This window comes from Cottoperca gobio, chromosome 17, assembly GCF_900634415.1.
Source record: "Cottoperca gobio chromosome 17, fCotGob3.1, whole genome shotgun sequence".
Lineage (NCBI taxonomy): Eukaryota > Metazoa > Chordata > Actinopteri > Perciformes > Bovichtidae > Cottoperca > Cottoperca gobio.
Window position 1 is genome coordinate 24,706,378 of NC_041371.1, and position 14,175 is coordinate 24,720,552.

At 39.0% G+C, this 14,175-nt stretch overlaps 1 protein-coding gene across 1 annotated transcript in view; it reads left to right on the forward strand.

Annotated features, from left to right (window-relative positions):
• Window positions 1-12,672, forward strand: part of LOC115022450 (sickle tail protein homolog) — a 116,955-nt gene extending 104,283 nt beyond the window's left edge. The window contains exons 20-26 of the mRNA XM_029453426.1: window positions 112-234; window positions 714-957; window positions 1,062-1,146; window positions 1,859-2,059; window positions 5,177-7,129; window positions 8,149-8,262; window positions 11,893-12,672. Coding sequence (XP_029309286.1) covers window positions 112-234; window positions 714-957; window positions 1,062-1,146; window positions 1,859-2,059; window positions 5,177-7,129; window positions 8,149-8,262; window positions 11,893-12,672 — 3,500 coding nt within the window. The remainder of the gene's footprint in view (window positions 1-111; window positions 235-713; window positions 958-1,061; window positions 1,147-1,858; window positions 2,060-5,176; window positions 7,130-8,148; window positions 8,263-11,892) is intronic.
• The last annotated feature ends 1,503 nt before the right edge of the window (window positions 12,673-14,175 follow it).

Here is a 14,175-nt window from a genome sequence, read left to right on the forward strand (position 1 = left end):
CATACTGGCTATTAATAATGATTAATTAATGATTATTATAAGTGATTCACATCGTGATTGGTGTTTTAATATCATGGAAAAACGTTTAATAGTTAACCATTTTAATCCTAGGTCTATGTGTCTCTGCTGCAGCCTCAGTGGAGCAGCAGGCCCTTCCGTCTGACTCCCAGGAAGACACACCTCCACAGCTGAGTGATGAGGCTGACTCCACCCAGTTAAAACCCCCACACACAGGTATGATACCAATCTGAACAAAGAAAACACAGCCATATGCACAGAGGATTTCCAGAACAAGTTTGTATTGTTTTGGTCAACAGAAACCATCTATCGTTTGATATTAAGTGAAAGTCATGATCCACTATCTATATTTAACTGTGACAGCATGAACAAAATACTGAAATGATCAATCATCTGTCACTTTAAAGGTGCAGCTGAAAAATGTTGCTGTGATGGAGACAAACAGCAAAGCGACTGACATTAGTCGGCTGCTGTTTATCTGTGTGATGCTGGTCCACTCACTTGCTATTTTTGAGAACTGGTCTACTCAGACCACAATGGGTTACAACAGATGAAGGCTGGGAAATGGATTGAGCTTTTTAACTGATAACAGTCAATGAAGACAGCAAGATAGCACATTACTAACATGCCCTGAACACGTATTTAAAATAATGAAGTGAATAAATGACAGCACTCTTATGTTTGGATGTGTTTAGCTCCAGCAGCAGCCTTGAAGATTCCTGCATCTGCTGTGAAGCCTCCGCCCTCGGCTCCTCAATCAGCTTCTCTCCCAGCTGCTGCTTCAGCTCTTAAACCAGCTCCTCCCTCAACATCTCCCAGCATAGAGCGCAGCAGCCGGCCACAGGTGGAGAAACCCCGCCGCACCAGTGTGGACAAGGGGATGAAGCAGAGTCCAGACAGGGTGGGAAAGTCTCCTCCTCCTCCTCCTCCCCCACGAAGGTCAGTTTGTCATTGAGAGTCAGCTGCAGACTAAAGCCGAAAAACAATACACCTCTAATGCATCATTGTTATTTTTATACATAATCATTTATTAATCTTCCTAGGTTCCATGCTGTCAGTTCAGGTCTAACCACTGGAAGTTCAGGAGAAGTGATTTTCACCACCAAGAAAGAGCCGGTTGGAGCCCAGGTGTGTGTGGGCGCGTAGCTAAGATGTATACATTTGAAATCTAAGCATATATACAAATAGAAATGTCAATATCCCAAGTCTAAACTTGAGACTACAAGACTACATTTTTGTTTAGAATGTCTTGTTCTTGGAACTCCACTATGCAGAACAGCATAGCATTTATATCTTTTTTTAATTAAACAGAAAATCAAGTACCAGCTGAATCAAACTAATAAATGTCAGGCCTTCACAGATTGTATTATTATTATTATTATTATTATTATTATTATTATGAATATTATTATTATTATTATTATTATTATTATTATTATTTGTAGCATTTGTAGAGCAGTAGTTTGTAGCTCACATTAAATTGGCATTATCACTATAACTTAATAATAATATAGACAACCACTATGATGTCATGACAATATTTTTAAAAGTGATTACTGAGAATTTTTATAATTATACTTTTACGCCACATGGTGATGCAAAATTAAATGACATGATGTGAGTTTGAATTAACACACAAACTCATGATTCCCATGACAATTTCATGACAATTTTTTTCAAGTATATTTCCCAATATCTGTTTTACTATGCACATGTTGACTTAGAATGAGTGACTTGTTATCTAAAAATCACAAAATAATTCAACTAAAGCCTGTGCCCCTTCTTAAAATCATCGGCAGTAGTGGATTTATTATGTTTTTACTTCATGAATCTGTTTAAGGATGAGGGTGAGAAAGAGAAAAAGCTGCCTGTGGTTCCTCAGCCCAAACCCCCAAGACAGCCACCGGAGCTCAAACCCAAACCTCAGATGTGTGCTCCTGCCCCTCTGGCTGGTTCCAGCTCCACCTTTACTACAGCCTCAGCACACAGGGAGGATGAGGAGGAAGAGGAGGAAGACAACAAATTCATGAAAGAGCTGCAGGTATGTGCTGTTGCTTAAAACTTAAATACTCAACCAGAGAAACTACCAGATCTGATAGGAGTGTGTGCTCTACTCTTACAGCAATACATGGGTCATAGTGGCCTTTGATATAATGAACATTTTAAAGCATTAATAAAAGATATTTAGCATCCTCTGACCCTCTCTGTATCAGTAACCTTAACCCTCACCATGGCTCTGCCCCTCTCACCCAGGTGTTTCAGAAATGCACTGTAAGGGATGTAGTGAGCAGAGGTGTGCTTGAACTCTCAGCCTCCGAGCTCCAGAGCAGAGAGAAGGAGTCTCAGGTAAAAAGACAAGATAAAAAAGTCTAACAGCACTAATTATTAATGACTCAATATATAATCCAACCTTTTAACTCAAAGCTCAAAATGTAACTCCTGTTTGAAAAACACTGCTGACTTTCAACATCACCGTGTTGTGGCAAAGCATCAGATTGTTTTGTTTTATTGTTTACATTGAGTTCAAAATGTGAATTTGTGTTCTAATGTTAACCATCTCTAACCAAACTAAACCTATTGTTTCTTTAACTAGTTATCTTTACAATTAATTGATTGTGTATCTTTTCATCACTTACACTACCTGTCTTGCAAGGTTAACCATCAAAGTATCAGTGTGAAATTGAAACTGGCCACTAGATTGAGCTGTTGTAATGGCATTTACCTTTATAATAAATTATTAATTTGCTCACCTGATTTGTGGTTTACAGTAAATATGTTCCTGCTCCTAACTCACAGCAGCTTTCTGTTTTAACATATTTGTTTGAATTGTGCTTTAGTGGTGCACATTATCAAGCACATTTGTTAGGAATCAAATTACAACAAAGTAGGTGCCACACAGATGACCTGGAAGTACAACATAGACAATCAATATGACAAAATGATATATATTTAAATATATTTTCTTTGAAAACGCAAGCCTTGAAATCCTATGATTTATTTCTCATTTCTGATTTTACTGACATGAAATCAAAAATTCATGAAACTGGACTGGTGTTTCCTTTCTGTAACCTCCATGCCTCAATTATTTTTGGAAAACATAGTAGGCAGGGGCTGTCAGATCAACTCTTCCATCACTGTCCTAAACATCTTTCCCCCTAGCAGTGTCTCCTGCACTGTCTTTGCTGGATCTTTGGTCATTGGACTGTACATACTGTACATACTCTGCCCTTTTGGATTACTACACTTCAGCTCTCCACCTTGCTTTGGTTTCTCAGTTCTTTTATTTCCTTTTAACTGGGATTGAACACACAATGCCTGAACACACACACATGCAATACTTTACATACATACAGTGCCCTCCAGAATTATTGGCACCCCTTTAGTAAAAATGAGCAAAACAGGCTGTAAAATGTCTTTGCTGTTTATCGTCTTGGCCTTTCACTCAAAATATTCACAAAAATCTTACCTTTTCACTGAAGTAAAATTAAATAAAAAAAATGATATTCATATTTTTCTCATAAACAACTGTGCCACAATTATTGGCACCCCTAGAAAATCCTATGATTAAAATCTAACTGAAGTATATTTCCAATCATATGTTATATTTTTAGGTTCACCTGTTTGATTAGGAACCATTAAGTGGTTAACCATGACTTCCTGTTTCACTGGGGTATTAATATGAGGTGACACAGGCCATAATTCCCTTTGTCATTAATCACTATGGGAAAGACCTGAGAACACAGTGATAATCTACGATTTTCTCTTTGTATTTTTTTGTCTTTATAATCTTTACTCTGTTTTTTGCGATAACAGATGGACCAATGGATCAATCAAACTCTTTTGTTGTGTGACAGTATGATTGACATAATTATGACATTGGCCACTATGATGACGTATGAGAAAATCTTTTGATTGTGTGAAAGAAAGTCATTATTTTTATTGGTTGGCTTGTTTTTACCAGCTTCTGAAGTATTCAGAAATCAGCTGCAGGAAAAAAAAGACAGCGAAATACGAACGTTTCGGGTTCTGTGTGGAAAGGCTCATAGAGATAGATGCGTTCAATGGTTAATTTGACATGCAATTTTTTGCATTTAATGTGAAAAGACCTTTAGAATTACAGCTGATCGTCTCCAACAGCCATGACAGAGCCAGAACGCGACACAGCCAGATGCTGTAAACATTGGCTTTAAGGCTCTAAACTCTAATCAAGTCTCACTTAAAAATAACCGGCAATGTTTACCAGTTTATTTCAAGTTTAACTATGCTGATCTTGACTGCTTTAGTGGCAGCTCCACTTGCAATCAGAATCAGAAATCCTTTATTAGTCCCACAACGGGGAAATTTATATTGTTACAGCAAAGACAATAAAATTTAATTAAAATAAAATAAGTAGCAGCATTAAAAGGTAGTGAATATATAAAAGTGGTTGAGTAGTCGTAATTTACAATAATAAATTATAAACAAGTGACTACTGGCTGGTAAAATTCAGAATAAATCTGACATGGAATGAACACTTTTAACAGTTAACTGAGTAGTTAATCAAATCAAAAACATGGGGACATAGAATTCCACATAATATAAACCAGTTTTTAAGCTATTAATTGATTCTATAGTCATCCATCCATCATACTATCAAATAGATTAAAATGTACACACTGAGGTAAACATAATAGGTCACAAAATAGGAAAAAAGAAAAATACAGTTGTGCTCAAACCCTTTTACATTACAATCAACACAGGCTCTGGCAAAAGAAAAAACAGGATCATTGAGCATAAAAGTTGAAAGAAGCTCAACCTTTGCTGCAACTCAGCGTAACGTCATCTGGCCAGAACACTGCCTAACCAATCACATACATGCAAGGGAACATAAATCGGAAATTAGTTTATGACTTGAACGTATTCTTACTGTCTTTTGATCTTGGGTACTAAAAACTATAAAGTAGTTGCCTCTGTGATAACTTTCCAGAGTTATAAAATCCTGTCTCTGAGTATTCTAAACTGTTCTGCAGGGTTGGCATATAAGCCTTCAGACTCACTGTCTGCTAGTTGTGTACATAAATACTGAAGTAACAATAGACATATAAAAGACTGAATTAAAAAAAAGAAATTCTTCATTTCTAGACTATGAAGTGTTTAATCTTTCCTTTTCTAATTATAGGTGACTACAGAACTGTCAAATAATTATTTATCAGTTGGAAATAAGCAATGGAAAGGAGAGGTCAGGACATCTCCTACATCACAGGTGGCCAATCAGAAACCTTCAGAGTTAGCAACATCTGACCACCAGTCAGCTCCTCAGATGGGAATTACAGATGGCTGCCCTCATAAACTCATAACAGCAGTTGGACTGGAAGAACTAATTGAAGTTAGTAAAGACAATGTGCATTCTAAAAAGAAAGAACAGGAGAATTTGTTTAAACAAGTGCCTTCCTTAAACTGTGCAACACTAGAGAAGGTGGAGCTAACCCCACCTGTAGCTTTACACAATATGCAGGCTGTCCAGAAGAATGAGGAGGTACCAACACCCACCCAAAAGAAAACAGAGAAGATGGAAGCACTTACAGCTTTAACTTCAACAAAAGAAAATGATCTCACTGTGAAAATTCCTGATCAGATTAACAAGGAGGTTGTTGGACAGGTGTGCTCCCCAACCACAGCAGAAAAGAAGGTCAAGTTTACAACCATTGTTACTTTACAAAAAGAAAACATTCAAGCTAATGACATCACAAGTCCTGACCACACAAATGAACAATTTGTCAAAGAGGTACCAGCTGAGAAGAAGTCAAATATGATAGTAGTAACTTTACAGAAAGAAAACTCCTCAGACGATTGCTTGATAGGGTTCCACCAGGATACATCCCTGAGTTTAGATCAGGAGTGTGTAGCTTCTTCTCCTGTCATAAAACTTTCACCCAGCTTGACTCACAGCCACAGCAGCAATCAGCAGAACCGGGAGGCAACAGTGCAGGTATCCCGGGACCAATCACAATACACAGAAGAAGGAGGTAGCCTCAGCCCCGATATTTGGGACAATGAGGGACCTCCTCCTCCACCACCTCCAACTGGTAAAATCAGCCTTAGAATCTCCAAGACCAGGAGTCCAAGAGTCAGGAAGACGTCCAAAGAGGAAGACTTGGGTGGCTCTGACATACAGACTGTAGCTGGGGACAGCACCGGCGAACCCACATATCTGGTATATGAGAACCAAGGTTTCGAGGACAGTGATGACTCTTATAAGAAACCTATTATTGTTATCTTGAATGAGCCTATGGACATTCAGTCAGCCTACAAGCGTCTGTCTACCATCTTTGAATGTGAGGAAAGTCTTGATGGTATTCTCTGTCCAGAAAATATTGTGGATGAAGAAGAGACAAAGCAGGAAAAAGAGAAACAGGACATGAGAAAGATTTGCATCAGTGAAATAAATACAGGCTTAGACCTTAAAGACATCACAGGAAATAGTCAGAATTCTCTACATATGCAACATCAAAGGCCTTCAGCAGATAATTGCTCAATTCCTGAACACCAGGACCAGGGTAAACAAGACTTTCTGAGAAAGCCAGAGACCAAAAGGAAGTTCAAATTTAAGTTCTCCAAAAACATACTGGCTGCAATTAGCCAGACCATTCGAGCAGGGACAACCAAAACAGGAAAGAAGACTCTCGAGGTTGTTGTCTATGAAGAAGAGGAGGAGATAGTATTGGACAGCAGGCCAGTGACCAAGAAGCAGACAAAGCAATCCAAGAGGTTTGAGACCATCAGTTCCAAACAATTCAACAAGTCACATAGCCGGGCAGAGAAGCTCTGCAAGAGTACGTTTGACTCTATTGACAGTCTAGAAGAGTCCATTAAACAGTTGGAAATCAGTGTGGACAGTATGTCTGCTCCTTCTTCCCCCTCCAGCATTGTGTCTTCGCCTCCTCAGTCCCCTGATTCTTCCTTTGACTCCACTGACAGAGCTCATCTTAAAGGCAAAGTAAAACGAGAAAGGGAGAGAAGCCCGTCAAAGAGGCCAGCCCCTCAGACCCTGAAGGGCCCAAATCCAACTCAGAGTAAGAGGGCCAAACCACAGCCTCCACACGACACAAGAAAAACCTCCACCAAGAAACAGGTCTGATGTTCCTCTGTCTGCGGAGCTCACTTGCTTCAGATGCTGGGCTGGTGGTGGGATCTCTACTCTGACTAACTCTACACATATTTTGTGTTCTATGAATTTTTCTTTCATAGCCAGGGTAATTTTGCCTTCAAGCAAAGTAACTGGTAATTCCAACCAGGAAGGGCAAACTGACTTTTTCTTGTTTTTTTTTCATATAGTTTGAAGGTTTATTGTATTTTCTACAAAGAATGGCTTTCCATTGTGTAGTTATCTCTGGTCATTCAAAATAGACCGGTTATGGTTCAATAACAAATGTAGTATGCAACATGGTATATGCGACATTCTCAGGACAGCTTAAAGGACAAGTGTCAAATAAGCTGTTTAGACTGAACAAAAAACATATTTTTTGTTATCTGCACAAGATTTGACTCTTGAACTATGTTTACAATGGACCAACTGTACAGCTAGTGATGTACACTCACACTGTGTGAGGAGTGTGTCTGTGTTCTGTTTGAATGACAGCTCAAACTGCTCAAAACTTAACAGGAACTTTATTTCTCTCTGTTATGTTTCGCCACAATTCTCCCTTCCATGATCCATTGCTGCATTGGGATAAAGAGGACTTTTTCGCTTAAAGTTCAAACTTTTTCAGCTCATGCAGATTCATTTTTGCCACCGTTTACGTCGCCCTGCACAAATTTCCTGTCTGTTTGCTTCCAATAAAGTCTTTGATATTGTTGCTTTATATCATATAATTTGTTTAACATTGTCCTTGATATCATCAGAGTATCTTTTGAAGATACCTTACTGTTATAGTATAGAGTACCAAAATGTTGATTTTCCCTCCATGTGCCACTGTGGTTAAATAACTTGTAATATAATGATAATTTGCTGCTTGAATGTGATGCTTTTAAATGTTATTTTTAGTGTTGGCTCTGCTACCGTACAAATACTGTATCTCTTCCAATGATAGCATAGTCCAATAGTCCAAACAAGTGTACTAACTAACCTTTGCTTACGCATCTACTTGCTAGACCTCCAGCACCAGCACCAGCTCTTCTGCTGAACGATCCCACACCAAGTCTCGCAACTTGTCCTCCTCTGGCCCACCAGAGAAGACACCTAAGGGCCAGAAGCAGCCCAGCCAGGTAAATTAACTCTTGAGAGACCTGAGCGTAGTAGCTCTGAATCAGCACAGACTGAAGGGGAATTACTGGATCTGTGTTCTTCAACCTTCTATTTCATCCTTACTCACTGCTTACCACTTATTATCTTCTGCACTTTTCCACTTTAAAATAACTCTATCCTCTGAAACTTCAGGTATCATGAAGTTATATAAATATTAAAATCTTGGTAGAATCTTGCTGTATATTAAAAGATAATTATATTGACTTAACATAGATTTAGGTCTGAAACATGCAAGTACCAAGAAGAAGCTTCAGTCAGGGTTAAGTCATGTGGAATGAATCAGTGTAAATTCCCATAAACTTCCCTTAAACTGCAGAATCAGTCTACTGAAATTTCATTTAATATAAATGTTTTAATTTGAACAAACTACATAAGCTTATTTGTAGGGAAGTAGCTAGAAGACTATATAAACTACATATAAATACATGTATTTACTTATATTTAAATAAATACCATCAATTGTCTGTTTTATATATTTACATAGCTTTGAAAAAGAGTGAATAATATTTTAGTGATTTGACTGAGTTTTAAATGTAATGAGGTCATTTCTGTGAGGGTGTATAGCTATCTTACTTTGTGGATCTTCCTCAATTTATATCTGTTTGTGTTCACGTTCCTCTTCACCTTGGCACACTTCTTTCAATATACAATGCCTGATTTTGTTATAGTACCCATTAATGTCCCCATATCCAACGTTAGCTTTGAAACTCAACACAGATCTTGACCTGCATGTAACCTGCATGTAACCTGCATGTAACCTGCAGGTAACATGCATGTAACCTGCAGGTAACATGCATGTTCACTGTGTACAACTGTTCTTCATCTGGCAGTGAGTTGTGGACAAACAATCTTAAAACCTCTTGATGCTCAAACCAGGACACACAGAAGCTACCATTTACAAATATGAATAATCCAGTTGAATCATCCGTCATTGATAACCCTCACATTTATGTCATCATGTAAGTACTGCATGTATGTTGTGGTCGGTGGCACCACTGTAGGGAAATCCATAGTTAATCACAATGTCAAATCTTTAATGACATGTTGAAGTGGTTACAAAACAATTCCAAGTTGTTATGAAAGAAAAAAATGTTTTTATGTCTTTTAATGTTTTCTGTCATAGACAGTTCATTTGCACATTAACTTGACTTTTTCTCGATTCATTTAAGAGAAATAACACTGCATGTTGTCAGTCATGTGTGTTACTATTATGTCTTTGGCCAGTATAGTATAAACATTAACCTAAGAATGAACATTTATTCAGAACTGCTTTAGCCATAAAAAGAGAGGAGTTTCTGTGGTATACGTGATGGAACGCAAAAGGGAAATTAAGCCAAAAAAGAAAATGTTGCTGGTTTTGTGAGCATTAATACTGCCAATGACCAAAAACATATAAAGTCTACTGCCAGTGTAGAAAAGAGGGTGCTATCACTACCATTTACATTTGTCATTACATCATAAAGCATGTGCAACAGCAACTTGATTTCTACATGCTTTGTAAACAGAGAAGTGACAATGGGCTTAACCTGTGATCTAACACACTTCTTTAGTCACAGTCAGATGCCAGGAGGACTGCTCTGAACTAGTCTGAACATCATCAACACTGTAGAATTGCCATGGCTTCAGGGCATACACTCCAAGGTCAACAATGATTGGACCAGAACATGAGGCACCTTATCGAGATGTTTTGTTACGTGGGAACTGCACCTAATAAAGTTTAATATATCAAACTTCATCACCTTTAATATATCAAATTTCATCACCTTTAATATATCAAACTAGCCAATATGGGTCCTTTTTTGAGTTGGCACCAAACATTACGACAGCTTTATTCATCGCCAGACTTCTTTGTTCTTCTGCTCACTAAGTTTAATCCCAGATCACAGATCCACTTTATTCGTGTCAATGTTCAAAAGCTTTTAGTCAGCATTTAGAGCAGTCACATTTCAGACCAAAATCAAATCAAAAAAAGCATTCCTCAGTGGAACTGAGAGAACCCGAGTAAGCAGAAACGAAGGTGAAGAAAAAACTGGATTTCACTTTAAAGTTAGGAGGCAGCTCTAAACCGTAGAGTGCATCATGAAGCTACCATGAAGCTATCATGTTAGCTCCAAAAAGAAATGTGCCATGATCTGCTGCCCGTCCTAAGACAGGAGTTGATGTTACAAATAAATGCTTTCAACAAAGTGCTTCAGCATCTGAAACCCTCCCTCCACACCTTTTTCACAGCTGAATTCACGAGACTGGGTCCAACAAATCAAATCAAATCAAATGTATTTATATAGCCCAATATCACAAATTACACATTTGTCTCAGTGTGCTTTACAGACTGTACAGGAAAAGACAACCTCTGTCCTTAGACCCTCGCATCGCACAAGGAAGCAGCAGGTGCAGCAGGCGCAATTCCTGATCCAGACATAAACTTTATCAGTGGTAACCTGCCACATGAGAGACACAGAAACTCCGGGGATGATGATGCAGATGCTGAGTTAGTAACATACATTTACATAAATGCATACAGATAGAGAGGGAGAGAGGAGGAGAAGGAGGAGAGCAGGGAGGTGTCCCCTGGCAGTCTAAGCCTATAGCAGCATAACTAGGGGCTGATCCAAGGCAAGCCTGAGCCAGCCCTAACTATAAGCTTTATCAAAAAGGAAAGTCTTTAGCCTGTTCTTAAATGTGGAGAGGGTGTCTGCCTCCCGAACACAAACTGGAAGCTGGTTCCACTGGAGAGGAGCTTGATAGCTGAAGGCTCTGGCTCCCATTGTACTCTTAGAGACTCTAGGAACTACAAGTAACCCTGCAGTCTGGGAGCGCAATGCTCTAGTTGGTTTATAAGGTACTATGAGATCTTTAACATATGCTGGAGCCTGACCATTAATTGTTTTTTTAAGTCAGGAGAAGGATTTTGATTTATATTCTGTATTTTACCGGGAGCCAGTGCAGAGCAGCTAATACAGGAGTAATGTGATCCCGTTTCCTTGTTCTTGTCAATATACGTGCCGCTGCATTTTGGATCAACTGAAGGTTCTTAAGCGACTTTTTGGGACAACAAGTTTTGTAACTTTCCAAAACCATCCCTCCCTTTATTTAGTGATGAGCCCAAACCCGACAGTATATGAGATAAATTAGCTGCAACTCAACCCACTACCACAGTAAAACTGTACTAACACAAATGCATCACTAGTTATAAGTAATATGAATCCTGCAATACAATATTTAAAAGTACAACATTTTTCTGCATGGAGTATTTTTACTTTTAATATTTTAAGTACAGTCTGCCATGTTTTTACTGAATTAACTATTTCAATGCAGGTACTTTCACTTGAGTAAAGGATATATGTCTTGTCCCACCACTGTATAATAATTGGAATTCTGACCTTTAGACGAGTCTGACAACACATCCTATGAACTAGTTTACACAGGTTCAAAAAGATGGATGGACTCATTTCTAGTCTCAAGAAAGAGATTGGCTGGCCAAAGCCATAGAAATAACAGGTATGAGTGCTCAAATTGAGTGTTCTTCTCCTTTCCTGTGGGCTGTGTGTTCTTGGCTTTGACTTGTTGTATTCCGTGGTGTCTGTTTACAGGCTGACAGCAGAAGCAGAAAAGCATCCGGGGATAGTAAGCCTTGTGTCGTTACTTTGCGTGCCTCTAAGATCCCTGCCTTGAGCTCTGGGAAATCCCCGTCTGCCTCTCTGTCCACTCCTCACTGCTCAGATGCAACCGATAGCTTCCTCTCCTCCTCTTGCTCCTCCTCTGCTTCTTCACCTTCAGCTTTTTCCACCTCCTCCTCCGGGAGACACTCTCTTCTGTCTCCTCCTTCAAAGTGTCCGTCTTCTCCTTCCTCGGCCCAGTCTTCCAAACAACAGGCTTTCTTGTGTCCCCTCTCCTCTTCCACCTTGGTGAAAAACTCCTCCTCCGTTTCTCTGTCAGACTCCACACCTCGCTCCCCCTCTCCATCCTTGCCTTCATTTTATTTCTCCTCTTCTCCTCACAAGTCTTTTATCCCGTCTCTGAATTTAAGTCGTCTCCTCCCCTCGTCTAGCCACGTCCTGTCGCCATCCCACGCTAACGTCAGCCTGTCCCAACGCGGGCCTCGCAGCAGCAAACTCCACCACCACCTCATCCTCACCTCCACCTCCGGCACCACCTCAATATCCACCTCCAGCACCACCTCCCAACACAGCTACTACTCTTCCTCCTCCTACTCTTCATCCTCGCCCTCCTCCACTTCATCTTCCTCCTCCCCTCCCTCCCCGTCCTCCTCCGTCCTCCCCACCATGGTGAGTCCTGGGGCGAGGAGTGTCCCAATTTCAGCGTCCAACACCAGAAGAAACGCACCTGAAGCCAAGCTGGCCGAGTCCTGAGCACGGCAGCGGCAGCTTCGAAGGACCCAGCGTAATGTTTTTCATCTAGGATTTAAGGCTTTAAAAACATGTATGTGCAGAAGGAGATGGGTGGAAAAAGCTATATTGCATCATGTTCCTGCAGAAATATGTGTGATGTTTACCTTTCCACGTGTTTGGTTGGGTTGTGTTGACAAAGATATGGTTTATAAAACAAAGAAAAATGATATCCTTTTATGTCCAAAGCACACTAGAGCCACACAGTCAACCCTCGAGCCCAACCAACACTTTGACATGGTGGACATATTGTCTGGTTATCAGATATTTCTTTAGTGCCGTACATGTCAGTCAATAAGTAACAATGATAGCACATACCAAAGATATATTGAGGTCATTAAAAAATAATGCTCTCTCGTGCACAACATAGTGCCCATTTTAGTTTATTTATGCAGTACATATATTATTTAATAACCAAATGTAAGAATTCTTTATTAGGGATATTACGTTTAAAAACCGAATCCTTACCAAACATGTTTATATGTTTATGTAAAAAGAAAAAAAAGAATATCTACTGATATGTCGTTAGAAGGTTTTAGATTTTATCAGCCTCAAGTATCCAGTATTGGTTGGGCTCTAGTCACCCCTGGTATTAGTTTTGTTAGGCTGCACACCAGTAGCAGATATGTGACTCATGTATCTGTCATGTGACGCACATGTTTTTATAGCTTAGCTGAGTCATGAGAAACATTCAGAACTCCTCAAGCTTCAGTCCCAGCTTTATAAACATGATATTTATTAAGACATTGACTGGTGAGCTACAGCTGATAATGAGAGTTCTTCAGGAGAGAATATGAGTATTATTATTATTATTATTATTATTATTATTATTATTATTATTATTATTATTATTATTATTATTATTATTATTATTATTATTATTATTATAGCCTTTATTACCAGCCTTTCCACTGCCCCTCCCCAAAGCGGCTTTGAGCCTCTGATTATGCAGCAGAGAGTAGCAGCTGTGTGTTTGATATTTTAGAGTGGATGTTTTCAGAATATCTGGACTTGGACTGCTTGCAGACAATCAGTGTGTGATGGAATTTCTTCACTATAATGTCACATGTATTATATAGAACAACATGTATATAATCTGAGTCAGAGATGCAGTATGCGTGGTTTAATTTAACACTGTTGAATAGATTTCTATGAATAATAGAGTTTGTGATTATCAATATGCAGAGTTTACCCAAAGAGTATGTTCTGTAAAGACAAATCTGTCTGTGTAGAGTTTATGTAGATGAAGTATGATATAGAAATTATATACAGGCATATGTAGCTTCTTTGAACATAGCTGTTGTATATTGTGTTTATTATGCAGAACCCTTTCTATGTGTGGTGAGTCTTTCAAGTGACTCTTGCCAACAGAAATAACTTGGTGTTTTTGTCAAGTTTATTTACACTGCCAGGGTTATTATTATTATTATTGTTATTATTGATAAATCTGCTTGTCGGAGTCAGAGG